The following is a 25,020-nucleotide window of genomic DNA, read 5'->3' as shown; positions in this document are numbered from 1 at the left end:
TCCCGGGGGCGGGGAGGCGCCGGGTTCCGTCACTGGTGCGCGCCGCGGGCCCGGGCGCGATGGCGGCGCTGGGCGGGGACGGGTTGCGTCTGCTGTCTGTGTCGCGGCCGGAGCGGCAGCCTGAGACGGCGGCTCTGGGCGGCCCGGGCCCCGGGCTGTGCTGCTGGGTGTCCGTGTTCTCCTGCCTCAGCCTCGCCTGCTCCTACGTGGGCAGCCTCTACGTGTGGAAGAGCGAGCTGCCCAGGTGCGGGGGCTGTGCGCGCCCGGGCGCGCGCGGCGGAACCTGCGCCTTCGTGAGGCGGGGCTGCGGGGCGGAGCGTGGGCGAGCCGAGGGCGGGGCCGAGCTGTCAGGCGGCGACGGTGGGCCCCCTGAACATAATGCCCCCTCCGTAGGGACCACCCTGCCGTCATCAAGCGGCGCTTCACCAGTGTCCTGGTGGTGTCCAGTCTCTCGCCCCTCTGCGTGCTGCTCTGGAGGGAACTCACTGGCATCCAGGTGCGGAGGCGGCGGGGGAGAGGGCAACGGGGGAGCTCGGAGGGAACAAGACTGATGCCCCCTTTCCTGTGGCTCAGCCAGGCACATCCCTGCTCACCCTGATGGGCTTCAGGCTGGAGGGCATTTTCCCAGCAGCGCTGCTACCCCTGCTGCTGACCATGGTGAGTCCTCTACCCTCTGCCTCTGGTCTTTGTTATTGGTGCGGCGTCCCTTTCTGTGACCTTTTTTCTTATCCTGATTGTGTCTAGTTTCTGCCTGATGGGAGACAGGAATTGTGAGGTGGTTCGAGGCCCGCGGGTATGCAAGGGTGGGAAATCCGACAGAGAAGAGGAAGCTCAAGACCTTGTCTCGGCAAAGGCAGTGGGTTATAGTTTAAGCCTTTCATTTGATTGCTCCGGTTTTTGTGTTTCCAGATCCTTTTTCTGGGCCCACTGATACAGCTGTCCATGGATTGCCCCTGTGACCTGGCAGATGGGTTGAAAGTTGTCTTAGGTGAGTCCTCAGGGCTGAGGGCTGAGAAAAGTACGCAGACAGTGGATCCAGGACAGAGGGAATTGGGATGAGAGTTGAACACGTGAGATGTTTTGTGTTTTATTTATCAGTCAGTGGGAACATATAGCAGGTGTCCTCTAAGAGTTGTCTTCTGATGGTCAAGGAACTCCCTAGGGACCTCTAGAAGGGTACGTGGTGTGGATTAGAGATCATCTTCCCTGCTTCCCCTAACCTTTGGCTTCTCCAAGCCAGAGGTGGTCTTGGGAAGATTTTGATGTTCCAGACATCCCGTCTCAACTACTGATGGCTTCCCATTCAATCTTCTTGAGACATTGTCTTACACTGATAAAGCTGCATGCTTAGCTATTCCGAGTATGAATGACTAACCTGAGTTTGGCCAGGAAAATGTAGTGGGAGGGGCCCTTGGGGCCTCTATGGTCTCTGTGTTCAACAGCTAGCGACACGTTGTGTGTCTTGAATCTCTTCCCTAGCCCCTCAGTCCTGGGCCCGCTGCCTCACAGACATGCGTTGGCTTCGGAACCAAGTGATTGCACCCCTGACAGAGGAGCTGGTGTTCCGGGCCTGCATGCTGCCCATGTTAGCACCGTGTACTGGCCTGGGCCCTGCTGTGTTCACCTGCCCACTTTTCTTTGGAGTTGGTGAGTCTCTCCAACTTGGTCCAGCTGAGATGTTCCTAGCATGAGAGCTGAGAATGGGGCGTGGGGCAAGGGTAGGGCAGGCTGGGAGCAATGTGACATGGTTCTCACCTTCTTCCCAGCCCATTTTCACCACATTTTTGAGCAGCTCCGATTCCGCCAGAGCAGTGTGGGGAGCATCTTCTTGTCTGCAGGTGAGTCCTAGAGAGCATGCCTGGGGCAGTCCTGGGTTGGGGTGTGTGAGGTGCCTCTAACAGCAACTCTGGAAAAAAGAGCTGGGATGAGGTCTGTAGTATCAAAGGGGCTGCAGACCATGGGGACTTGGGGTGTAGAGGACAGCCATAGGTACTGGAGGAGGCAGTCATTGCCCCCAGAGGGAAGGGGATGTCTCTGGCTGACGAGCCTCTAGTGCTGGGACAGGAAGGGCATGCAGGTGTGGTCACTCGCGGCCTCCCCATCTCCAGCGTTCCAGTTCTCCTACACAGCTGTCTTCGGTGCCTACACTGCTTTCCTCTTCATTCGCACAGGTTGGTCCTCATTCTCTCACGTGTCCCCGGGGGCTCAGGGGCCCACAGGAGTGGGTGGGAGAATGGGGAGACTGTTTATTCTAGGAGCAACAAGATTTTTAACTACAGCCCTTGAGCCAGGCTGAGCCAAAGCCCCTCAGCCTGGTGAGGTCTGAGAGGTGGAAGGAAGCAGAGGCTGTGGTGTGTGGGTAGGTGGGCAGGTGGGGCACTGATCTCCTGTTCCAGGGAATGACGGTCATTAGCCCCAGAAGGGCTGGAGGAGGGGGTGGGGCTGCTCGGCAAGCCGCTCTGTCTCCCCTCCCCAGGACACCTGATTGGGCCGGTTCTCTGCCACTCCTTCTGCAATTACATGGGCTTCCCTGCCGTCTGTGCAGCCCTGGAGCATCCACAGAGGCGGCCCCTGCTGGCAGGCTATGCCCTGGGTGTAGGACTCTTCCTGCTTCTGCTCCAGCCCCTCACGGACCCCAAGCTCTACGGCAGTCTTCCCCTTTGTGTGCTCTTGGAGCGGGCAGGGGACTCAGAGGCTCCCCTATGCTCCTGACCCATGCTCCTGTACACCTATGAACTCTCATGGGCTCCTCAGCCCCTCCCCATCAAGGGGTCCTGCAGGGGAGGAGCTGGCTGGGATCCCGAGATCTCAGGAATTTTTGTAGGGGATTGAAGCCAGAGCTAGTTGAATCCCAGGGACCAAGAGAAAGGAGCAGAAAGGTGGGGTCCCTCTCAGACGGGGGGTTGGGGAGCAGGTCCCAGGAGCCATGCACTCCGTTCCTCGCTGTGGACTGTTTCTCTGAGCTCCTGTGCCCCGGAAAAGCTGCTGGGGATAGAATTTACAGATCCCCTCCCCCCAACTTCCCAGGGTTTTCTCATTGTCTTTTTGCATCAGGACTTTGTATTGGGATATTAAAGAGATTTAACTTGGGTAACATGGCTTTGAACCTTTGGGAATTAGACTATTTGGGTCTTGGGAGTGTGCCTGGTAGGGACAGTTCCCTGCAGTAGGGTCAGGATGGGGGCCTCTGGCTGCCTTGGGTCTTGTAGCTTCCTTCCTGAGGCCAGCCCAAGTCAGCCCAGGTGGGCCTAGGCCTGCAGGTACCAGGTATGAGCCCGACTCATCCCAGCCTGTGACCTGGCTACCAGGGTCAGCATGTGGGGACCCCAGTGATAGAGCCTCTAACCCGTGTCCACTGAGAGGGTTGAGGATTCCACTATGGGGCCTCTACTAGGATCTCCCCAAAGTCCACCAGCCTAATGTTACATAAGAAGAAACAGAGCTACAACGTGAGCAGAACCAGTTCAGAGGCACCTGCAAATAGCAGCTTTCCTGGCTCTGCACCTCGGACCTCTGCTGCCGTGCTACTGGTCTGGTCCCGGGAGGAACCGGAACAAATGCTGTAGCCCTGAGGGCGGCAGCCCCGCTGAGCAGCACTAGCCCAGGGTTTCTTCCTAGCGCCTGCTGGCATCCTCAGCTCTTCCTCTTGTTTTTGGAATGGCTTCCAGGTCCCATTCCAAACTTAACGTGCATGTTCTGAGTCCCACTCCCTGAGGAACTCAGGACATGGATGTGCAGTCACTCCCCATGGTGCCCCCGGGTTGGCAGTGACTAAACTACATTCACCTGGATCTGAAAGGGCATCATGACAGTCACACGCCTACCTTGCTGGAAAGTTCTGTGCAGCAGCTGTTGGAGAGGCAGAGGGAGTAAGCGCGGGCCTGATCAGAGGGTCTTTGGAATCTTGGAGTCCAGAGAGGAGGCAGCCCAGGCCCATGGAGAGAGTAAGTTGTGGTACCCTGAGAGCATGGGCTGGCAGGGTGCCGGGATGGTCCCCTGGAGGCTGGGGTCAGAGTACCTGGGCTCTGCCATACCCCTTCCTCACATTCGTGCTCAGGAACTGACCCTCAATACATCACCCACCATCCCCTCGCTAGCCTCCCTCCCCTGTACAATGACGCGGGCAGGGTGGCTGTCTCACCATGCAGGTGAGGGAACTGGGGCTCAGGATAGGATTCTTCTGAGAGCTGGTAGTGGGGGGTGGGCAGGATCAGATCCTAGGACTCTCAGTCCAGTGCTCCTAACCTCCCAAAGTCACACCCAAAAGTTCCTCCAGTAAGGGTCTCACCCACCTCCCAGAACCGGTGCCAATTTGCATCCAGGGCTGAGAGAATGGGTGGGAGGTTGGCCCGGGGTTTACAAAGGGAAGCAGTGTGGTTGGGAGACAGGTCCCCTGACAACCTAGGTTTGAGCCCTTTCTGCCTCTTACTAGCTGCGACATCCTGGGCAAGTTATTGAACCTTCCTGTAGTTCCATCTGTGTCCATAAAATGGGTGAAGGTGATGACCTGACTTAATAGGCCCCACTTACCCCACCCATCCCACCCCCAAGCTCTCAGTAATGCCTGGCTAATCCTGTTTGGGGTGTGTATACAGTAGGTCGTGGCTTAAATCAAGGCCACTACCGTCACCCTCACTACCCTCCAGGGAGGAAGTTACAGCTGGTCTGAGGAGTCGGGAAGCCCTGCCCCTCTCTTGAGTGGCACGTGAGATGGGCTGCAAAAGACCCACCATGGAGTGCAGGGGAAAGTCAGTTTTATTGAGCAAAGTTCTTAAGACCTGGGGTGTAGGTTTCCTCCCCCCCCACCCCCCCAGAGGTCGGACCCCCCCCCCTCCGGCCCTCCCGCTCTCCTGGGTCCCAGGCCCACCTGTGCCACTACCTGCAGTCTCCAGCAAAGACAGGACCCTATTTGGCAAGAGGTGAATGTGTGAGCTACCGTCCACCAGCAGGGAAGGGACAGATGGCTGGGGAGGGGGATGGCCGCTGCAAGCACTGCCTGCTGCTGCAAGCAGCTGAGGACAGGATCTCGGGGCGAGGCCTTCCTGCCCGTGGGGCACTGGCTGGCGGGGCCTGCCCAGGCAGCACGGTGGCTGTAGAAGGCTGAGGGTGGGGATGGCAGGGCTGCGAGTCCAGCAGGGTCACTCAATCTCCAGGATGAGGTCATCACCCTCCAGGGTCATGTCTGTGGTTACGTGGACCTTGAGGACAGTGCCCTCTGTGGGTGAGGTCACCACAGTCTCCATCTTCATGGCACTGAGCACACATAGGGGCTGGCCTTTGGCCACCTTGTCCCCTGCTGCCACCTTGATATCTATCACCTTCCCAGGCATGGGTGCTCCGATCTGGCCCTTCACATCCTTCAGAGCCTTCGGGTGGAAGTGCATCTCCTGCAGGTGGCAGAGAGGACATGAGACACCAGGCCCTGCCTGTCCCCACCACCTAGCTGGGACGGGGAGCTGTACCTTCATGGCCTGAGTGTCCTTGACCAGAATGGACCGCAGCTGTCCATTGAGCTCGAAGAAGACCTGCCTCTGGCCAGCCCAGTTCAGGTCACTTACAGCCAGGGCTTTGATGTGCAGCGTCTTGCCCCGCTCCAGCTCCACCTGCAGGGAGGGTGCGGGCGCTCAGAGCAGAAGGGGCAAGGGCAGGGAGAGCAGCCCTGCTGTGTGTCTCGGCTCCTTCCTAATAAAGGCCTGGCCTCTTGGTCTCCCAAGGGTGCTTTGTGTACCCACAGCTCTGGAGGCCTGGTGACAGCCAAGCCGACTTGGCACTCTAGATGTGCTGGGGTCCTTAAGGGAGGGGGGCAGGGCACCTTGGCTGGAGTGTACATAGATACAGAGCCACTGACCTCAAACTCCTCTGCAATTTTGGGACCCTGCAGGAAGAGGCGGGTATCGAGGCTGTCCACGGGGCCAAAGGTGGCAGTGAAGTCCTTGAAGGTGGCGAAGACATCAGGGTACATGGCTGCTGAGAGCACGTCCTCCGGGGTCACCTCCTCCCCGTGCCGCTCTGTCAGTTCCTTCTCCAGCGCCTGCAGGTCCAGGGGAGGGAGGGAGGCTCCAGGCCGCCCCTCCACCCTTGGCAGGTCCTTTAACACCTGGGGAGCACAGCAGAGGGTCAGGCCTAATTCTTGCACCCAATCCCACCTCCCATTGGTCTGGGCCTTCCCTACCTTGGAACGAAGGGGCTCAGGGAATCCCCCATGGGGGATGCCGATGTAGCCCTGCAGGAACTCCACCACAGAGCGGGGGAAGGACAGCTCTTCTGCCTGGGCCTCGGCCTCTGCCCGGCTCAACCCATTCTGCACCATGAACTGGGCCAGATCCCCCACGATCTTGGAGGAGGGTGTCACCTGAGGAGATGGGCCCTGGGTTAGGGTGCCAGGCACCATACAGAGGCCCAGAAGCATAGGTAAGGACACGGTGTGGCTCACCTTGATGAGGTCCCCTAGCATCTGGTTGGCCTCCACATAGGCCTTCTTGACCTCCTTGAACTTGGAGCCAAGCCCCATGCTGTGTGCCTGGAAGTGCAGGTTGGTGTACTGGCCGCCTGGGATCTCATTCTCGTACACGTCTGAGTTGCCAGACTTCATGGTAGCCGTGCAGTCGAAGGCCGCGTACAGTCCCCGGGCCCCCTCCCAATACTCACTGTAGTCAAACACGCGCTCCAGGGGTACCCCTGCAGGGAGGCCAGAGGCAGGGGAGAGGGTGGAAATGTGCTGAACTCTCAGCTGCTCCTCCCAGGACCCCAGGGCAGCTCGGGTCCCAGCTCAGACTGAGGTGGTGGAAGGCAAGGCCAGGCAAGAGCATTTGAAGCCTAGGATAGGCCAGACTTGGACTGGTCGGGGCTGTGGCTTTCAGAGGGGAGTGGCCGTGGGCTGCCCCTCTTCCTACCTGTATCTAGGGGAGTCCCTCGGGTACAGGCCACCAGGGCCCCCATGCTGGGCTGTGAAGTCATCCCGGACATGGAATCAGATGCCACATCCACCACATCAGCCCCAGCCTGAGCGCAGGCCAGCATGGCTGCCACGCCAGCCCCTGATGTGTCGTGGGTGTGGATGTGCAGCGGGAGGTCCGGGAAGCGGTCCCGGAGGGAGCCGACCAGCATGGTGCAGGCCGCCGGCTTCAGCAGCCCTGCCATGTCCTGGGGGAAGAGGAAAAGATGGTAGGAAGGGGGCACGTTTGTGCACGGTGGAGGAGGTGGGGGGGAATTTGGGAGGGAGTCAGAGGCGGTGGGAAAGTGGGGGGACTGCTGGAGGGGAGGCTGGGCCTAGGCACCTTGATGCACAGGATGTGGGTGCCAGCTCGCACCAGCTCTTCAGCCAAGTCCATGTAGTACTGCAGCGAGTACTTGGTGCGGCTGGGATCGGCCACATCACCCGTGTAAGAGATGGCGGCCTCGACCACGCCGCCGGCCCTGCCCACTGCCTCCATGCCCAGCAGCAGATTGGGCAGGTAGTTGAGGGAGTCAAAGACCCGGAAGACATCCATGCCATTCTCCTTGGCCACCTCACAGAACCTGAGTGGGTAGGAAAGCCCAGGGGTTAGCCACATCACGCTCACCCCACACATCCTCTGGCCCCTGGCCCACCTGCAGCCCCTGGGGTATGAGTGAGGGTCAGGCCTGGCCAGAGGTGTGTTGTCCACAGAGCAGGGGTGGGTACCACAGTGTGGACAGGGGCCCCTCCAGGGCAGCTTGGGCTGGGCAGGGTGGTCCTAGAGACGTCCGGCACTAGCTGTGCCCAGGTCAGAACTGTTAGCTGGGGGTTCTTTGCTTTTCAAAGGAATGAAAGGCTGAGGGAGAAAGCACTGAACAGGAAGTCCTGAGGTCAGGTTCCAGCCCCAACACTACACCACATGGCCTGGGACAAGTCACCTGCCTTCTTAGGACCTCCACTGTTGTGATCTAGAAGCCATTCCTGTTCTCTGTAATTCCGCATTTCATGACATTTCCAAATAGCCCTTACCAGTGCAGCTACTGGGAGGCTTGGTTTTGAGCCTACTGTGGGGAGCAGAGGCCATTGCAGTGTGGCCTGGCACCTACTGGGCCATGCCACGTGGTGTCTGCCCACCCAGCCCCAGGCTCACTTGAAGACCACATTGTCGGGGTAGTTGGTGTAGCCCACGGCATTGGCCCCCCGGAGAAGCATCTGGAACGGGATGTTGGGGATGAGCTCCCGGAGCTCCTGCAAACGCCGCCAAGGGCACTCATACAGGAAGCGCATTGCAACATCAAACGTGGCTCCTGCACAGGGACCAAGAGGTCCAAGTCAGCCCCACATGTCCCAGGGACCCCACCACACCCTGCAGCTCTGAGGCTCTGGCCCTAATGCCAGGCCCTGCTTCAGGGTACCTCATATTCCCACCCAAAATCTCAGACTCTTTCCTTTAGTGATCTCGGGGGGGCGAAGGGGGGATACAGGCTCTCTCTGTCCTTTCTTTAACAGCCCCCACCCAGTTCTCTGTGCTGTGATTAACGTTCACCCTCTGGCCCTGAGCTGCCTGGGTCTCAGCTTTGATCTCACCTGGCACCAGGCCTGGCCAGAGTGGGCACCAGTTACTGTTTGCTGAAAAAACTTACACTGCTCCTTGTTCAGTTCCTACCAGTTCCCTCGATGTTAATGTCTCCAGCTCCCCCTAGCCACACTGTGGGTGCCCAGTTCCTGCCAGGTACTGCCCCACCTTCCAGCCTACCTCCCCAGTTCTCTATGCTGAAGAGCTTGCTGAAGTTGTGGGCAACATAGGGGGAAATCTTTTTGAGGTCGTGGGTTCGAACGCGAGTGGCCAGCAGCGACTGGTGGGCATCCCGGAAGGTCGTGTCCATCAGCAGCAGCCCTTGATGGTTCCGCACAGCTCGAGCAAAGCCCTCAGGCCCCTCTTGCAGCAGGATGTCTCTGAAACCAGCCGGGGGCGAGCCTAGGGCAGACCGGGTATTAGCACTCATCCTGCAGGTGGCATCCCTGTCCCCCCCCCCCCCCGAGTTGGCAGAATGGATCTCACCTACCTATGGGCACCACAGGGACAACAGGGTCTGTGGAGCTGGGGCTGGCCTTGACGGGGATTGGAGTGGTTGGGCCATTCACCATGACATGTCCTGCAGGGAGAATGGGCAGTGGATCAGGGCAGGTTGGGCTAAGTCTAAGTTGAGGGCAGGAGCAAAGTAGGTGGGGTTGGAGGTGGGGGTTCCCTCCAGGTTCCCCAGGACAGCTGGCCCCTGTCCTCTCCAAAGCCAGGCCCTCCTGTGTCTAGGCAGTGGGGACCTGTTGAGGCCATGTGAATAGAAAAGGGGGTCTCTAAAGTCAGGAGCAAAGATGGTGGGCAGGGTGGGAAGGCAAAGCAAAGAAGGACCAGACTGAGGGCAGGGGCGCTAGGAAGCTCTCTGGGTAGGGGACCAGGACAGAAGCATCTGGGAGGGGAGAGGAGGGCAGGGTCGGGGCCGGACCGAGGTAGTGCAGCAGCTTCTGGGCCCGGTTCTGTGCGGGCCGCAGCTGGAATAGCTCCGGGTTCTCGTCAATGAACTGGGTGTCCACGGTGCCCGCCAGGAACTGCTGGTTGTTGAGCACGTTCTGCAGGAAGGGGATGTTGGTCTACAGGACAGAGATGGGTGGGAAGGTGTCACCATTCAGCATGAACAGGGACAGAAGACGCTGAGGATGCCACCCAGGCCAGCACAGCTCCCCAAGCTCCCCAGGATGCCAAGCTCCCTGTGGAGTGGAATTCCCCCATCTCCCCACCACCATCCGCCTTCTGGCAGAGTTCCCTACGCTGTCAGGGGGCTGAGCCCACTTCCTCCCTCCTCGTTCCCCGCAGAGCATGTGCTGACTCCCACCTCCTCCTTCCTCAGGGATCTGAAAACAAGCGCCTCCATGCCTCCCACAGCTCGGAGGCACCAAGCAGCCAGCCTCCTGCCCTCCCAGTCAGGCTTCTTGAAAGAGGCCCCTCCCTTCCACAGACTGGCCCCCACCCCCAACACAGTGATATTCTCACTAAAGCCCCTCCTGTGGCTAAGCGCAGTGGCACCTCCCAGACATCTTGCCCCCTCCTCCTCCTCCCTGGGGGCTCCTTTTGCCCCTGCAGGATGGAGTTTCCAAGCTGTCACTGGCCTCTCACAGCAGGCTCTCCCTGGGCAGCCCCAGCCTTGGCCTCCCGCTCCAGGACCAAGACCTGGAGTGGAAGTGCCTCCTGGGCACCTCTCCTGTGTACCTCATACAAGCTCACCAAGCCCAGAACCAGCTTCCTCACCCTGTTCTCTGTCTGCTAGTGGGCACCTAGCTGTCTGCCCAGTCCAAACCTGTGACTTGTCCCCCTCACCACGCCCTCCTCCCATGTCACTGGTGAAGCCAGGCTATTCTGCCAGGGCCATCTCTGGCCATGCCTGGCTTGCCTTGGGCTTTCCCACCTTTGCGCCTGCCTGGTAAGCTCTTCCTAGAAGTCTGAGGTCAAAGGCCTTTGTCCTCAGCTCCCTCCCTCCCAGCAGAGCTGGCTCTGCTTTCTAGCAGGCCGCAGGCCTCAGGCCTCCAAGGGATCAGCTGTCAGAAAGCTCCTCCCTCGGCTTTGTCCTTTGGAATAGCTGCATTTCTCACATGCCTGGAAGCATTTTGAGGGGCAGGGTGATGTCTTAGGCACCCATGTCCCTGTGTATTGCGCACACGGGCCCCCTTGGTTCTGCTCATTAAATAGCCAGGTGATGATATGAAGCTGCGATAGGGAAAGTCCAACCTAGAAGCTGCGCAGGGGGGTTGCCAGCCAGCGCTGTGAGATGCCCTGTGACTATGAGGCCAGGTGGCCATGCAGCTGGGATTCCAGTGTGTGTGCTATGATCACATGGCTACAGCCCTGGCTGTCACTTCAGAGGAGGCATCTCCTTGTGTCACCCATTCGTGCTCTCTGCTGGCACCTTCAGTAAAGGCTCCAGGTCCAACTGTTGCTGCTCTGAGGAACTACCTGCCCCCCTAGGGCTTCTATCACCTGGAGGCCAGGTGGGAAGGGTGCCTCCCCCACCACCATCTCACAGGTGGCCCAGCCAACATTGCCTCAGAGGTTGGCGTGTCTGTCCCTGAGATTAGTCCCTGCCCCTATTAAAGAGGAGACATTTTAATTGGGCCAAGGTGTGGCATGCGAGTAGAGGAAACCAAGTTAAACAATCTAAAGAGCCTAAAACCACAGAAGTAAGGAGGAGCCTCACGGGCCTCCTGTAAAACCCTGCATTTCTCTTCTGGAGACTCTGCCCCCTCTGTCATTTTGCGGGGCATGTCATCCCGCTGTGCTGTAAGTTCCACAGGGGCAGGAACCAGGCTCATCTGGTCCCTGATGGTACCCCAGCCCCCAGTACAGGGCAGCACATGATGGATGCTAGCAAACATGTTCAGTGAATGAAAACATTTTTGATGGGGAGACTAGGAACAAAGAACTAGCTGATGCCATTGAGCCTGGGCTAGAATCCAACGCCTTCATCTTACAGACTCAGCAGCTGAGGCCCAGGGAGTGGCAAGAGAAAGGCTTCCCCGCTACAGGTGGCTAAGCCCCCAAGTGGCATCATTTCCTCACCTCTCACCAGTGTGGTGCAGGAGTACAAGCATTAACACCCCTTGCCCTAGATGAGGAAGTTGTTTCAGTGGTTAAATGACTTGCCCACAGTTACCTGCTGTACCAGGCAGGATTAGAGTTCCAACTCTTCCCAACTTCCCAGCCACCAGGCCCCTAAGATTCATGTCTGGAGGGAAGGGAAGGAGGCAGGGGCTTTCCAGGTTGCCTGAGGACTAGGACATAGTAGGCAGTGAGGTTCCTTCCCAGTTTCCTTCCTGGGCAACCACTACGAAGGATCAGGGCACATGACCTAGTCTGGAGCCCTCTGCGCTCCCACCCAAGCCTGGCTATCAGAGGCAAGAAACCGGGGCTCCCCACCCCCACGACCACCAGGAGTCCTTTTTCGGCTGAGCCAAGCTCATCCCAGACCACTCTCCTAGGGAAACGGCCCGCACGGCCGAAAAGGGAGGGACCACTGACGCGCAGCTTCAAACGGCGTGCCTCCGCCGGCCTGCTGGGAAACCGAGCCACGCAGACCAATCGGACTGGAGGCAGAGACCGGTTGGCTCCCAAGCTGGCTGGTCGGGCGGGAGCCTGGGAAGGGGGAGGGCAGGGCAGGCAACGGGTGCGGCGCCAACTCGGAGACTAAGCCCTCCCGGCCCCACCCCGCAGCAGCCCTGACGGGGGCGTCGCCCCAGCCCCCCTTCCAGGGCTCCGTGCGTATTGGGGACCCTCCACGTGACTCGGTGATGCAGAACGGTTATGACCTTCAGCGTGTCTGTGAATGCGAGGGTCCTAGCAACAGCGCGGGTTTGCGCCCGGCCCCGCCTGTGGGTGTGGGGACGTGGGTGTGTGGGCATGTGTGGGTGTGTTGGGGAGGGCGCCCAGCAACATGTGACAAAGACTCCCATTTCTGGGAGATGGTGAAGGGGCCCGCGAGCTGGCGCTTTGTCTGGCTGTCTGCAGTGACGGTTCGCGCAGTGGCGGCGGGCGCCCTTGCGGTGCAGGATGCAGGGGCGCCAGGGTATCCGGGGGCGCGCGCGCCTCTGCCAGTGTGAGTGCGCTGCGGCAGGGCCCGGGGGCTGCGCGCGCGGTGGGTCCGCTTCGGCCTGGGCCTCGGGCGTGACCCGGAGCCACCCGTGAGAGCTGCAGTGGTCGCGTGTCCCTGTGACCTCGGGAGCCGGCCCGGGTGGATCCCCGCGCACTCCTCCCTGTCCGCCCTCCACGTGCGTGTCCGCGCCGCGCGTGCTCGCTAGCGCGCACCCGCCTGCCTGTCGCCACCGCCGCGAGCCGCGCCGGGAAAAGGTGCCGGGGACCGATTGAGCCGGGGCTGGGCCATGGGCCGTAGGGCGAGCCGTGGGCTGGTGGTCAGCCCCGGGCCTCACCCCCACGGGAGAGCTGCCTGGAGTCGGTGGGGGCTGGCCGCACCCACGGGGAGGCCGGCCTGTGTCCCCTGAACCACGGATACCAGGTGAGCACCCCCCCCTTCCTCCTCGGGGCACAGCGTTCGGGCTGGCTTGAGAGGGAAGAGCACCAGGGAGGGGTTTGGGGGACGGCTTACCTGGTGGGGGAAGGAATGGTGCGGAGGTGGGGTGAGTGGGTGCTGGCGATTCCAGGGACGCTAGGGAAAGGAAGTTACGGGACCCTCCCTGCTCTCATGCCCACCTCTGCTTCCTGCCTCAGGTGGTGAGCCTTGTCCCCAGAGCCTGGACTCCCCCTAACTGCTTGGGAGATGTGACCTTTACTCCAGGGTGCTGGCCCTGCAGGCCACAGCCTTCCCTCATCCCTGAGGGGCCCCTTGGGCCTCTGATGAGCACCCACACTCAGGCCACGCTCTGGAAGCTGGCCCCTGGGACTGGGCCCTGGGCACCTGAGCCAGCCCACCTGTGCCTGGGCTTCGGCCCTTCCCTGCAGGGCTCCCACCATGGCCCTGCCGCTCCTGCTGCTGCTGCTGGCCAGTGGAGCGGCCGCCTGCCCGCTGCCCTGCGTCTGCCAGAACCTGTCTGAGTCGCTCAGCACCCTCTGTGCCCATCGGGGCCTGCTGTTCGTGCCACCCAACGTGGACCGGCGTACAGTGGAGCTGCGGCTGGCGGACAACTTCATCCAGGCTTTGGGGCCACCAGACTTCCGCAACATGACTGGGTTGGTGGACTTGACCCTGTCCCGAAATGCTATCACCCGCATTGGGGCCCGCTCCTTTGGGGACCTGGAGAGCCTGCGCTCCCTGCACCTGGATGGCAACAGGCTGGTAGAGCTGGGCACCGGCAGCCTGCGGGGCCCCATCAACCTGCAGCACCTCATCCTGAGCGGCAACCAGCTGGGCCGCATCGCACCGGGGGCCTTCGACGACTTCCTGGACAGCCTGGAGGACCTGGACCTGTCCTACAACAACCTGCGGCAGGTGCCCTGGGCTGGCATCGGTGCCATGCCCGCCCTGCACACCCTCAACCTGGACCACAACCTCATTGACACGCTGCCTCCGGGCGCCTTCGCCCAACTTGGCCAGCTCTCCCGCCTCGACCTCACGTCCAACCGCCTGACCACCCTGGCTCCCGACCCACTCTTCTCTCGGGGGCGCGACGCAGAGGCCTCGCCCTCCCCCCTGGTGCTGAGCTTCAGCGGGAACCCCCTGCACTGCAACTGCGAGCTGCTGTGGCTGCGGCGGCTGGCGCGGCCCGACGACCTGGAGACGTGCGCCTCCCCGCCAGGCCTGGCCGGCCGCTACTTCTGGGCAGTGCCCGAGGGCGAGTTCTTCTGTGAGCCGCCCCTCATTGCCCGCCACACGCAGCGCCTGTGGGTGCTGGAGGGCCAGCGGGCCACACTGCGGTGCCGGGCCCTCGGGGACCCTGTGCCCACCATGCACTGGGTCGGCCCTGACGACCGGCTCGTCGGCAACTCCTCCCGAGCCCGGGCTTTCCCCAATGGGACCCTGGAGATTGGGGTGACAGGCTCTGGGGATGCAGGGGACTATACCTGCATTGCCACCAACCCTGCTGGGGAGGCCACAGCCCACGTAGAGCTACGGGTGCTGGCCTTGCCCCATGGCGGGAACAGCAGCGCTGAGGGGGGCCGCCCCGGGCCCTCGGACATTGCTGCCTCAGCCCGCACTGCTGCCGAGGGCGAGGGGACACTAGAGTCTGAGCCAGCCGTGCAGGTGACAGAGGTGACTGCCACCTCAGGGTTGGTGAGCTGGGGGCCAGGGCGGCCCGCAGACCCCGTGTGGATGTTCCAAATCCAGTACAACAGCAGCGAGGATGAGACCCTCATCTACCGGTGAGGATGTACTTTGCAGCCCTTCGGCTCCACCCCTCCAGGGCTGGCCACCGCTCTGGCTCCTTCTGTCCTTGGGGCTTCCACACCCCCCTCCTCAGCTTCTGAGCGGCCTGGGGGCGGTAGGCTATGGGGGAGGGGAGGCTCAGGCACCAGGAAGAGGAGGTGGGCGTGCGCACCAGGTCTCTCCCAGGAGGCCGAGCCACCGGGGGCCTCCTGGCTGGTGCGTGAGCACACAGCCAGCTGCAAACGCACCCCACTTGTCTCTGGTGGTGGGGTTCTCTCCTTAGTGGGCCCTGGGCCTGAGTGTCAGGGCGCACTCCCACCTGGCCCCCGCACTGTCTCCAGTGCCGCACACGCATGCCTGACTTGGTTTCTCTGCCTTCCTGAGTGAACACACAGGGCCCCTGTGGTCCTGGGGGAAGAGGGTGTTCAGAGCTGGGACCTGGGAACACAGGGGAGGGCGGTCACGGGTGGGGCTGGGGCCTGGACCCCAAAGATCTGGGCTCTGACCACCAGACCTTGCCTGCAGGATCGTCCCAGCCTCTAGCCACCACTTCTTGCTGAAGCACCTGGTCCCTGGTGCCGACTATGACCTCTGCCTGCTGGCCCTGTCACCTGCTGCTGGGCCTTCCGACCTCACGGCCACCAAGCTGCTGGGCTGTGCCCACTTCTCCACGCTGCCAGCCATGCCCCTGTGCCACGCCCCGCAGGCCCACATGCTGGGCGGGACTCTGACCGTGGCGGTAGGGGGGGTTCTGGTGGCTGCCTTACTGGTCTTCACTGTGGCCTTGCTGGTTCGGGGCCGGGGGGCCGGGAATGGCCGCCTTCCCCTCAAGCTCAGTCACGTCCAGTCGCAGACCAACGGAGGCCCCAGCCCCACTCCCAAGACCCACCCACCACGGAGCCCCCCGCCTCGCCCCCAGCGCAGCTGCTCTCTGGACCTGGGAGACACCGGCGGGTGCTACGGTTATGCCAGGCGCCTAGGAGGGGCCTGGGCCCGACGGAGCCACTCTGTGCATGGGGGACTGCTCGGGGCAGGGTGCCAGGGGATGGGGGGCAGTGCGGAGCGGCTGGAAGAGAGTGTGGTGTGATGGGAAGGGAGTCAGCCCCAAGGGACGGGTGCGGGGCAGGCAGCCACCTCGCCTGGGTGGATCGGCCCTGCCTGGGAGTCCCTCCCAGTTTTACCCTCGGTACCTCAGGCCCCTTGCACTTGGCAGGACAGAGGGCCCTTTCCCTGGTTCCGGCCCACAGATGGGCATAAGGGGACAGGTCCCTCCGACGGGTGCTCACAACCACCAAGGCAGGGGCTGCAGCCACCAAGTGGGAGTCTTGTTTTTCTTTATAATAAAATTGTTGGGGACACCTCAGTGCTGGTCTCTGGTGTCATCCTGCTAGTGGGAGGGGGGACAAGTGGGCCAATGGAGGCACACAGATAGGACAGGGTCAGGGGCTGGGACTGCCAGTCCCGTGGAGGTGGCCCAAGCAGGTCTAGATGCTCTGGTCTGGTGGCTTCTAACCCGGTGAGCCCAGGCCTGGCCCCTGGAACACTAGACTGGATGAGTGAGCCCTCTGTGCTGTGCCTGCCATGTGAGAGCATCCCCTGGGTGTGGCCCCTCCTGGCACGCCGTGGACAGGATGTGACGTCCTCACGGCAGCATGGATGATACAGTGCACAGAGTGGCCACAGCCCTTTGGGGCAAAGGGCCCCGGCCAGGCAACAGCCTAACACAACTCAGTGAGGAAGTCCCCGCGGCCTTGCTTGTGACTTATTCACCACTTCCCAGGCCGTCTTCTGGATTTGTAAAATGCCACTGTCATCCCAAAGGGACGGGGACGGGCTTGGACTCTCACTGCCCAGGGCCCCCGGGCTTTGCTTGGGCTCATCTGCAAAGACCAAGTCAAACCTCCCTCACTGGACACAAGAGGGACCCCCATCCCTGCCCGGCCACTCTGCTTAGTTCCCCCTCAAGGAGCCACAGTCCATGGTGGCGGCCTTGTCCTGCTTCCTCTGGCCCTAGGCGTGGGCTCTGCCAGCCCCCCGAACCCTCGCTGCTCCTGGGCACCAGCTGGGAGGGAGAGTGCTCTGAACCCCACATTCGCAGGCACGTGTGCTACTCCACCCCACGCCAGAAGCACCCAGATGCTTCAAGGATGTGCAGGTGCCCGGGCTCCACTGTGAAGGGCGTCGCGGGCACACCAGGGCCTGCAGTGGTGCCTGGGCCATGGTGGCCCCAGTGCCTGTGCTGACGGCTGTGTGTCAGCTTCTGTGTGAGGCCCATGTGGTTCTGATGAGCAGCGCGGTGAGAGCTGGCCCAGTAAGGGGTGCGCACACACGTGTGCAGGCCAAGCTCACACGTGTGGGTGTGCGCAGTGATGACACTCACGCGTGTCTGCCCGCCCAGCCCGGAACACATACCTGGATGTAGCCCAAGAACGATCCTGGTTTAAGTAAATGAAACAAGGTTCTCAGAGAAGAGCAGGGGCCGTGAGCCCTCCCCGGGCCGGGACAGAGGGCGGGGGCGGCACAGGGCTCCGGGCAGGAAGGGCGGGAGGGCAGGGCAGGGAGCGGCGGGGGAGGCAGAGGCAGCAGGGCCAGGAGCTGCAGGGCTGGTGGGGCTCCAGGAGTGGCAGGAGCCCGTGACCTGGTCTGGCTGCACATTTGAAGGGAACACTGGCCTTTCACCTTGTGGCCCACGGCCCTGGTCTTCCTGCTCCACCTCCAGGGCTCGGGAGCCCTCCAGGCTTAGGAACAGGTGGCCCACGGCCCAGAGGCACAGCCACAGAGCAAGCCAGGGTCACCAACAAGGGTGACCGGGCAACAGGTGGGGGCGGGGGCGTGGTGGGGTGGCTGGGTCCCCCACAGGGGTCACTGTGTGCACTGGCCACCCAGCCCGGAAGCAGCCCCAGGACACCATGCGGGGGAAACCGAGCTCCCTCAGCAAGAAAGTGGGGTGAGCACATGACGTCATGAAACAGCCCCTGGACCAGAAGCCCTGAGGCTCCTCACAGAAAAGAAGAGGGCAGGGCCCCGCCCCCCAGCACCAGGGAACGTGTTCCCTGCGAGCTGGGCTGACACTGAGGGGAGACGGTGTGGGCACAGGCTCGCACCCTCCCCCCTTCCCTCCCCTGTGCTTTTTCCAAAGGCTCTGCACCCACCGGGGCACCTGCAGGCCGCACCCCAGACCGTGTCAAGGGGAGAGGGGTGACTCAGGGCGCTGAGGGCACCACTGCCCACGAGCCTGACCGCACCGGCCGAGTCTGGACCACGGGCAGGGCTGGACGCAGCTGAGAGGAGGTGGCGAGGGAGAGGGGCCCCAGCCAGCACCCCTGCACCCCTCACGCGCAGCAGGCAGGGAGGGTGCCCCCTGCTACGGGCGGCTGTCCTTTAGGAACCCCCAGAAGAGGAGGAAGAGTGGGGCTGCCTGGCGGCCCCCCTCACAGTAAGGCTGGGCGGCACAGAGCATCTGATGGCAGCGTCTGCCCAGGGGATGCCCATGGATATACGGTCAGCACTGACCTCAAGGACAACATGTGGCTTCGTCTCTAGCTACAGACTCGGGTCAGACCGAAGGACACACTGGGTCCTGCCCGGCCATGGGGCTGCGAGCCCCTGAGGGCGGGCCCCTGGCTGCCTCCTGCCCTGCACTCAGGCCCCTGGCGGCAGCCTCCCTTCTCGGCTGTTCCCGAAGCCCCAAACACTGCTCAAAACACAGGCTCCGAGGCCCCCACCCAAACCTATCCCAGAGGGAGGCCTGGTGACGGATTCACACACTCTCCAGGTGTTCTCACTCAGGAGGGGTAGGAGAAGTGTGGGCCCACAGAACAAGACCACTCTGGCTGCGGGCTGGATCCCAGGCCGACGCCCGGGGACGCCCAGGGGCCTGGAAGCGGCAGGGACAGCATGCAGCCGGGACAGGCCACGTGTGGCGAGGGGCGCGGCGGAGGCGGGCCGGCCTGCAGTCTCTCACCTTCACGCCTCGGACGCGGAACTCGGCCAGGGCCCTGCTCATCTTGGTGGCAGCTGTGGGGTGGTCTTTGCCGTGCGCGATGACTTTGACCAGCAGGGAGTCGTAGTGGGGGGAGATGACAGCTCCCTGGAAGGCGGAGGCGTTGTCCAGGCGGATGCCCATGCCCTCCCCGCTCCGGAACACCTACGGAGAGAGGCGGGCGGGCTCAGGCACGGGGGCGGCCCCCAGTCCCGGCTGGACAAGGTGCACCAGGGCGCCCCGGCAAACCCCAGCTCTGGCGTGTGAAGTTCCATTTAATTTCTGCCAGCGCCCAGAGAGAAAAGCAGGGGGAGTGGTGGGTCAGAGAGGCAGACCTCGGGGGGCACACAGGGGCTCCCGACGCACAGCCTAGTAGAGAAGGGACACAGGCTTGGGGTGTCTGGGGTGACTAGCCACACGTGAAGCCCGTGATGGGGGCAGGGGAACCCTATGTGGCACAGGTAAGGAAGACGAGGGTAGGAGCGACAGCCCATGCTTCCGCTTCTAAGGGACACAGGCCTGTGTTCAATAAAAAGGAACTTAATAAAATATTTAAGCGTGAACACTCAGCTGTGAGCAGAACTGCCAGCTAAAAATATTCTGTGGTAAACCAGGCCCGGAGGAGCCAGGCCTGGGAAGGGGAGGCGGAGGGAGGCAGCGGCCAGTGCAGGGCTGCCCCTTCCTGGCTGAGGGCAGAGAGGCCCGGACAGCACCCTGGCCTCTCGGCCACCCCGCCTACGGCCTCGGGCTGTTCCCGAAACAGAAGCCCGCTGCCAGGGTGGCCTCAGCTCTACCAGCTCTGTGCAACTTTCGGAACCCAGATGGCCCCTCCCGCCACTGTCGCTTGTTTCCCAGAAGCCTAGGATGTGTCTCAAACTCGACCTCGGTCTCCTCCCTGGACTCAGATTCTTCTGAGCCCCGGTCCTGCGTCCTGGGAGGGGCAGGCCGTTGGGGAGGCAGCAGAGCCAGAGACGACAGCGCTGCCAACACCAGGACCCAGAGGGAGTCCTCGCCGGCGTGAGACGGGGCCAGGGAGCGGGCACAGAGCAGGCCAGAGGGCTGGTGCTCTCCGCGTGGGGAAGGGCGCAGGGACGGGAGGGGCGCGCGATGGCTTCCCATGTGAGAGGAAGGAGAAGGTGCGGGAAGGGTCCCCGGAGAAGGCGCGGGTCCAAGCCCACCTCAGCCTCCGGCCATGAGCCTGCCTCTCGGCCTCCTCCCTGCCCTCCACCACCTCCCCGACTCCCACATTTATCCTTGCTCAGCGTGGCCCCTCTGCTGGGACATCAGGGTGCTAATCCTCTGCTGTAGCCCCTGGATGCTGGCTTACCAGCCACCCTCCCTCGGAACGAAGGCAGGACAGAGGCCAGTGGCACCACTCTGTTTTTGGGCTCTTGTGAGAACAAGAGTCCAGGGCCTCGGCCTCATTTCTGGGGACCCTGCCTTTGGCTCCACCGTCTGCTCTGCCCCCTGAATGGGTGACCCCCCTGCTGGCTTACTAGCCTGTACACAGGGCAGCCTCTCCCCAGGGTGCCCCTCCCTTCCTCTAGGACAGGGCCTGGCTCCCATGCACTGTAAGCCAGCTTCAGACCAGCCCGAGAAAGGGTCCTCCCTCACTCTGTGCCCCTCAGAAGCAGTCGGGCCTGAGAGTCCTGACACAGGCAGAGACCTTGACTGCCAGGCCAGATGTCAGAAAGTGGCCCACCTCAATGCGGCCGGTATCCGGCTGGAAGCTGCGGGCGGGGTCCTCAGTGGTGACCCGGCACTGGATGGCACAGCCGTTGATGCGGATGTTCTCTTGCCGCAGACCCAGGTCAGGCAGGCTCCGGCCCTCGGCCACGTGGATCTGGGCGTGGACCAGGTCCACACTGCAGGGAGGGGGGGGGGCACAGGTCAGGAGGGGGGCATGAGGCAGGCGATGAACTTGGCCCCCCTGCCCTGCCCGACCCCCGGAACTCTGCACAGTCTGAATAAGGAGGACGTGGCAGCTGGAGGGGCAGCCGAACCCTTGCATCTACCTGTTCTTACACCCTCCTCCCAAACGACCCCGCCCTGTGCTCTGCCCTCTTTCTCCCTGGGGTCTCTCAGCCCTCCTGCTGTCCCCGACCTCCCCCTGGGCGAAGCCTGGGTTTGAAGTCTCAGACACCCTGTTCTTAGAGTCATTTGTGCTGCTCTGTGTGTGTGTTGGGGGGGGTGGCGTTGTGAGAGAATGGGGTGTGAAGGCCAGACTCCTTGAAATGGGGACCACAGTTCTGGGAGGGTCCACACAGGTGGGAGCTGTGGCCAGGATGCCGTCCTTCCAGGACCTTGTTGCAGGTCCCCCGACCCCCGAGAAGACCTGAGGCCACGGAGTTCTCCGAGTGGGCAGGCTTTATAAGCTCAGCCTCACTGACTGCTGGCCCCTAAGGACAACAGCAAACCCAAGTGGACGAGCTGTTTGTAAAAAACTGCAGTGTTGGACTTCCAGTCAAGATGGAGGCGTAGGCAGATGTGCTTCGCCTCCTCACACAACCACAGAAAGAATTACAACTAGACCTCAAAACAAATAACACCCAGAACCGTCAGAAAATCATGCTGTATGGAAGTCTGACAACCAAGGATTTAAAGAAGCTACATCCATCCAAACGGGCAGGAGGGGTGGAGACGCGGTGTGGCACCCAGGCCAGATCGCAGAGCCCAGGGTTCCAGCACCAGGAAGGTAAATACCCATAACTTCTGGCTGTAAAAACCAGTTGGGGTTGGGGCAGTAGAAGAAACTACTGAATTTTCAGAAGACTTCACTTAAAGGGCCCGCATGGACTTAGAACTTATGTAGACCCACCCCCTCTAGGATACAGCACCAAGGCAACAGCTGGAAGGGCACAAGTCACACAGGGTGAGTCCCAGGCAAACGTCCAGAAGCCAGGCAGCAGCACTGTCCCCTCTCTGAGCCCTCCCCGCACACAGAGCCACAAAGCCATGAAGTGGGTCGCCCTGCCCTGGAGATTACCTAAGCCTCCACCCCACATAATTTACAGGTGCCTTTTCTACAACAGGCTACGCTACTAAGACAAGGAGTCAAAGCAGCCCCACTTAATACCCAGAAACAAGCACAGTGGGGCTGCGAAACTGAGGAGACAAAGAAACATGGCCCAAATGAAAGAACAGAACAAAACCCCAGAAAAAGGACTAAACAAAACAGAGATAGCCAACCTATCAGATGCAGAGTTCAAAACACTGGTGATCAGGGTGCTCAGAGAACTCACTGAGTACGGCAAAAAAAAGGAAGAAATGAAGGCTACATTAAGTGAAATAAAGAAAAATCTACAGGGAATCAACAGTGGAGGGAATGAAGCTGGGATTCAAATCAACAATTTGGAACATGAAGAAATAAGCATTCAACTAGAACAGCAAGAAGAAAAAAGAATTCAAAAAAACAAAGACAGTATAAGGCGCCTCTGGGGCATCTCCAAACATATTAACATCTGAATCATGGAGGTGCCAGAGGAGAAGAGTAAGAGTAAGATATTGAAAACTTATCTGAAAAAATAATGAAAGAAAACTTCCCTATTTGGTGAAGGAAATAGACATACAAGTCCAGGAAGCACAGAGGGTCCCAAATAAGTTGGACCCAAAGAGGACCACACCAAGACACATCATAATTAAAATGCCAAAGGTGAAAGATAAAGAGAGAATCTTAAAAGTAGCAAGAGAAAAGCAGAGAGTTACCTATAAAAGAGTCCCCATAAGACTGTCAGTTGATTTCTCAAAAGGAACTCTGCAGGCAAGAAGGGACTGGCAAGCAGTGTTCAATGTGAGGAAGCAAGGACCTGCAACCAGGATTACTCTGTCCAGCAAAGCTATCATTTAGAATGGAAGGACAGATGAAGTGCTTCCCAGACAAGGTAAAGCTAAAGGAGTTCCTCATCACCAAGCCATTATTGCATGAAATGTTAAAGGGACTTTAAAAAGAAGACCAAAAGTATGAACACTAAAAAGGCAACAATTTCACAACTATCAACAATTAAATCTAAAACAAACAAACTAAGCAAACAACCAGAATAGGAACGGAATCATAGGTGTGGGGATCATCTGGAGGGTTATCAGCTGGGAGTGGGGAGGGGGAGAATTGGGGAAATGGTGCAGGGACTAAGAAGCATAATCGATTGGTACCAAATAGACAGGGGGAAGTGAAGAATAATATAGGAAAGGGTGAAGCCAAAGAACTTAAACGCACGACCCACGGACATGAACTAAGGGTGGGGACTGCTAGAGGGAAGGGGCATACTGGGCAGAGGGGGGCAAAGGGGAAAAAATTTGAACAACTATGATAGCATAAGCAATAAAATATATTTTTAAAAATAAAAACAAACCACAGTATTTTAAATTTGTTACTGAGGCTTGTGGTAAGGACAGCCCGGGAGCCACCCTGGCAGACTGTCCTGCGTGTTGTATATTTCTTGCTAAATCACTTCAGAGCAGGGATGACGGTCACCATGCATCACCACGTCTGCACGCCATGGGGCTTCATCTCCATGATGACGTTCTGAGAGCCACTACCGCTTTAATCGGAGGAGGGCTCGAGGGTCAGAGAGACTGCGGCCCACCCAAGCTCCATGCGGCTGGTGACCTGGGAGCAAGCTGCACTCCTGCCTGTGTCTGCCTGACACAGACGCCCGCTCTCCAGCAAACCAAGGCTTCCCTTCTTCACAGAGCAGGCTGGCGGCAGGCTCATGGGGGACAATTTTACAGCAGCACAGTGGGGACAGACGTGTGGGGCCAGAGTATGAGGCTGCAGTGTCATCTCCCTTCAGCCTTTATCTCAGGAGAGCAAGGAGTCTGGGGCCCCCGTGCACCTGCTGGGCCTCCTCAATCTCAGGGCGGTTAGGGGTCGGGGAAGGAACGGTCAGGATAGTTCCATGGTGAGATGGCCTGGCTCCAAGGCAGGGCTTACCACTTACCACTTAAATGGTTCAAAATATGTATCTGGAAACAATGGAAGACCATTTTATTTGTTTATAAAATGGACAGGTTTTTAAAAATGTCTGTACTTGATGCTTGTGGTAAAACGAATTGGGATGAACAACGGAGAAAACTATTTTGGTGAGACACTGCTTAACCTCGGCTCAGCCCCCCCCCCCCCCCCCACGGTGGCAGCCCTCACAACTCTGTGGAGACACAGGCAGAGGGTCAGGCACCGCAAGGTGAACTGACGCACCCTTGGTAAACACCAGAGCCAGAAACCGCCTCACTGTCTAGTGACAGAGAACTATGTGAACAACCGACTTATTCAGATGACGGAAGAGTGTGCAGCCCCTGAAGGTATTCAAAAAGTCCAGTGGCCTGGGGGATGCCTTCAGCTAATATTGAACTTAAAAAGTCAAATAAAAATTCTATACAGGACTTCCGGCCAAGATGGAGGCTTAGACGGACACGCTAGGTCTCCCTCTACAACTAGAGAGGAATACAACTACTTCAAAACAAAGGATAACTAGAAATTCCAGAAAATAAAACTACACGGAAGCCCAACACATGAAGTTATAAACCAGCGGTGCCATTTGGGCAGGTAAGAGTTAAAGAGGGCAGCGCTGTTTGCGGTCGCACCTGGAGCGGCAGGGCGGCAATTCCGGCTGCGGTCAAGCCCCTGGCGGTGCGCGACCCCAGCACTGGGGAGAGCAGCCACCGCATCGCCTTGAACAGTGAGGCCCAGGGGGGCGGGAGGACGGATCCCGGTCTCCTAGCTGAATAACTGTGTGAATCCATCTTGGACCCCCGCCCCCAAAGAAAGCACCACAGGGCTGCGAAATAGGTCGCAGACAGGCGCCGGTCGCTGATTTGTGACGCGTACGCAGGCACTGCCCCCTGCCCCCTATAGCCAGCCCAAGAAAACAAAACGCATCTGTCAAAATGAGGCAGACAACTATAGAAATCCCGGTGACACAGCTCACCAGGCAACAGATAGAGAACCTGACAGACGAACAGATAAGAAACCTGTCAGAGGCTCAGTTCTGGGCCATTGTTATCAGGTGGCTTACAGAATTCACAAAAGAGCAGGAAAAAGATAAGAAAGAAGCGAAAAACATTCATAACGAAAGGAACAAAACCACATACGAGACAGATGGTGAGGAAAAAAAATCCAGAGTTCATTTCAACAAACTGGAATATGGAGAAGGAACAAGCAGTCAACCAATGCAGCGAGAGGAAATGGGAAGCAACAATGAAAGGATCAGAAACCTCTGGGACAGCTATAAAAGGCCCAA

At 60.0% G+C, this 25,020-nt stretch overlaps 3 protein-coding genes across 7 annotated transcripts in view; 2 read left to right on the top strand and 1 right to left on the bottom strand.

Moving 5' to 3' along the window:
* Positions 1–25: 25 nt before the first annotated feature.
* Positions 26–3,094, top strand: RCE1 (Ras converting CAAX endopeptidase 1). 3 transcript variants are annotated; one of them, XM_090257954.1, is made up of 8 exons: positions 26–244; positions 394–496; positions 574–657; positions 910–988; positions 1,480–1,647; positions 1,767–1,838; positions 2,109–2,171; positions 2,477–3,094. In XM_090257954.1, the coding sequence occupies exons 1-8, from the start codon at positions 60–62 to the stop codon at positions 2,710–2,712; spliced, it is 990 nt and encodes a 329-aa protein (XP_090114080.1). In that variant the 5' UTR covers positions 26–59; the 3' UTR covers positions 2,713–3,094. The 3 variants fall into 3 exon arrangements, with proteins under 3 accessions (XP_090114080.1, XP_090114081.1, XP_090114082.1); XM_090257956.1 differs by having other exon boundaries at positions 47–244; positions 578–657; XM_090257955.1 differs by lacking the exon at positions 2,109–2,171.
* A 1,736-nt stretch (positions 3,095–4,830) lies between these two features.
* PC (pyruvate carboxylase) overlaps positions 4,831–25,020 on the bottom strand; it is a 90,053-nt gene continuing 69,863 nt past the window's right edge. For both annotated transcript variants that reach the window (XM_090257950.1, XM_090257951.1), the window contains exons 9-21: positions 20,487–20,649; positions 18,767–18,949; positions 9,442–9,586; positions 9,004–9,093; positions 8,694–8,915; positions 8,088–8,244; positions 7,278–7,518; positions 6,894–7,143; positions 6,434–6,678; positions 6,173–6,352; positions 5,849–6,097; positions 5,463–5,603; positions 4,831–5,387 (exon numbers count right to left, since the gene is read on the bottom strand). In XM_090257950.1, the coding sequence (XP_090114076.1) occupies positions 5,139–5,387; positions 5,463–5,603; positions 5,849–6,097; positions 6,173–6,352; positions 6,434–6,678; positions 6,894–7,143; positions 7,278–7,518; positions 8,088–8,244; positions 8,694–8,915; positions 9,004–9,093; positions 9,442–9,586; positions 18,767–18,949; positions 20,487–20,649 (2,515 nt within the window). In that variant the 3' untranslated portion in view covers positions 4,831–5,138. The remainder of the gene's footprint in view (positions 5,388–5,462; positions 5,604–5,848; positions 6,098–6,172; positions 6,353–6,433; positions 6,679–6,893; positions 7,144–7,277; positions 7,519–8,087; positions 8,245–8,693; positions 8,916–9,003; positions 9,094–9,441; positions 9,587–18,766; positions 18,950–20,486; positions 20,650–25,020) is intronic.
* Positions 11,743–16,165, top strand: LRFN4 (leucine rich repeat and fibronectin type III domain containing 4). 2 transcript variants are annotated; one of them, XM_090257953.1, is made up of 3 exons: positions 11,743–12,996; positions 13,440–14,798; positions 15,328–16,165. In XM_090257953.1, exons 2-3 carry the CDS (start codon positions 13,450–13,452, stop codon positions 15,887–15,889), a joined length of 1,911 nt encoding a protein of 636 aa, XP_090114079.1. In that variant the 5' UTR covers positions 11,743–12,996; positions 13,440–13,449; the 3' UTR covers positions 15,890–16,165. The 2 variants fall into 2 exon arrangements, with proteins under 2 accessions (XP_090114079.1, XP_090114078.1); XM_090257952.1 differs by having other exon boundaries at positions 13,209–14,798.

This window comes from Furipterus horrens, unplaced genomic scaffold (genome assembly GCF_987537825.1).
Source record: "Furipterus horrens unplaced genomic scaffold, mFurHor1.1.pri manual_scaffold_2, whole genome shotgun sequence".
Classification (NCBI taxonomy): domain Eukaryota; kingdom Metazoa; phylum Chordata; class Mammalia; order Chiroptera; family Furipteridae; genus Furipterus; species Furipterus horrens.
The sequence above is the reverse complement of the archived record's forward strand: the minus strand, read 5'-3'. Positions and strand labels throughout refer to the sequence as shown.

Bases quoted from the DNA above. Each gene is read 5' to 3' on its own strand.
- RCE1 (XM_090257954.1), top strand. From the start codon at position 60: ATGGCGGCGCTGGGCGGGGACGGGTTGCGTCTGCTGTCTGTGTCGCGG. The intron at 1,839-2,108 runs GTGAGTCCTAGA...CCCCATCTCCAG, and splicing joins GAGCATCTTCTTGTCTGCAG to CGTTCCAGTTCTCCTACACA. The intron at 2,172-2,476 runs GTTGGTCCTCAT...TCCCCTCCCCAG, and splicing joins TTTCCTCTTCATTCGCACAG to GACACCTGATTGGGCCGGTT.
- LRFN4 (XM_090257953.1), top strand. From the start codon at position 13,450: ATGGCCCTGCCGCTCCTGCTGCTGCTGCTGGCCAGTGGAGCGGCCGCC. The intron at 14,799-15,327 runs GTGAGGATGTAC...CCTTGCCTGCAG, and splicing joins GATGAGACCCTCATCTACCG to GATCGTCCCAGCCTCTAGCC.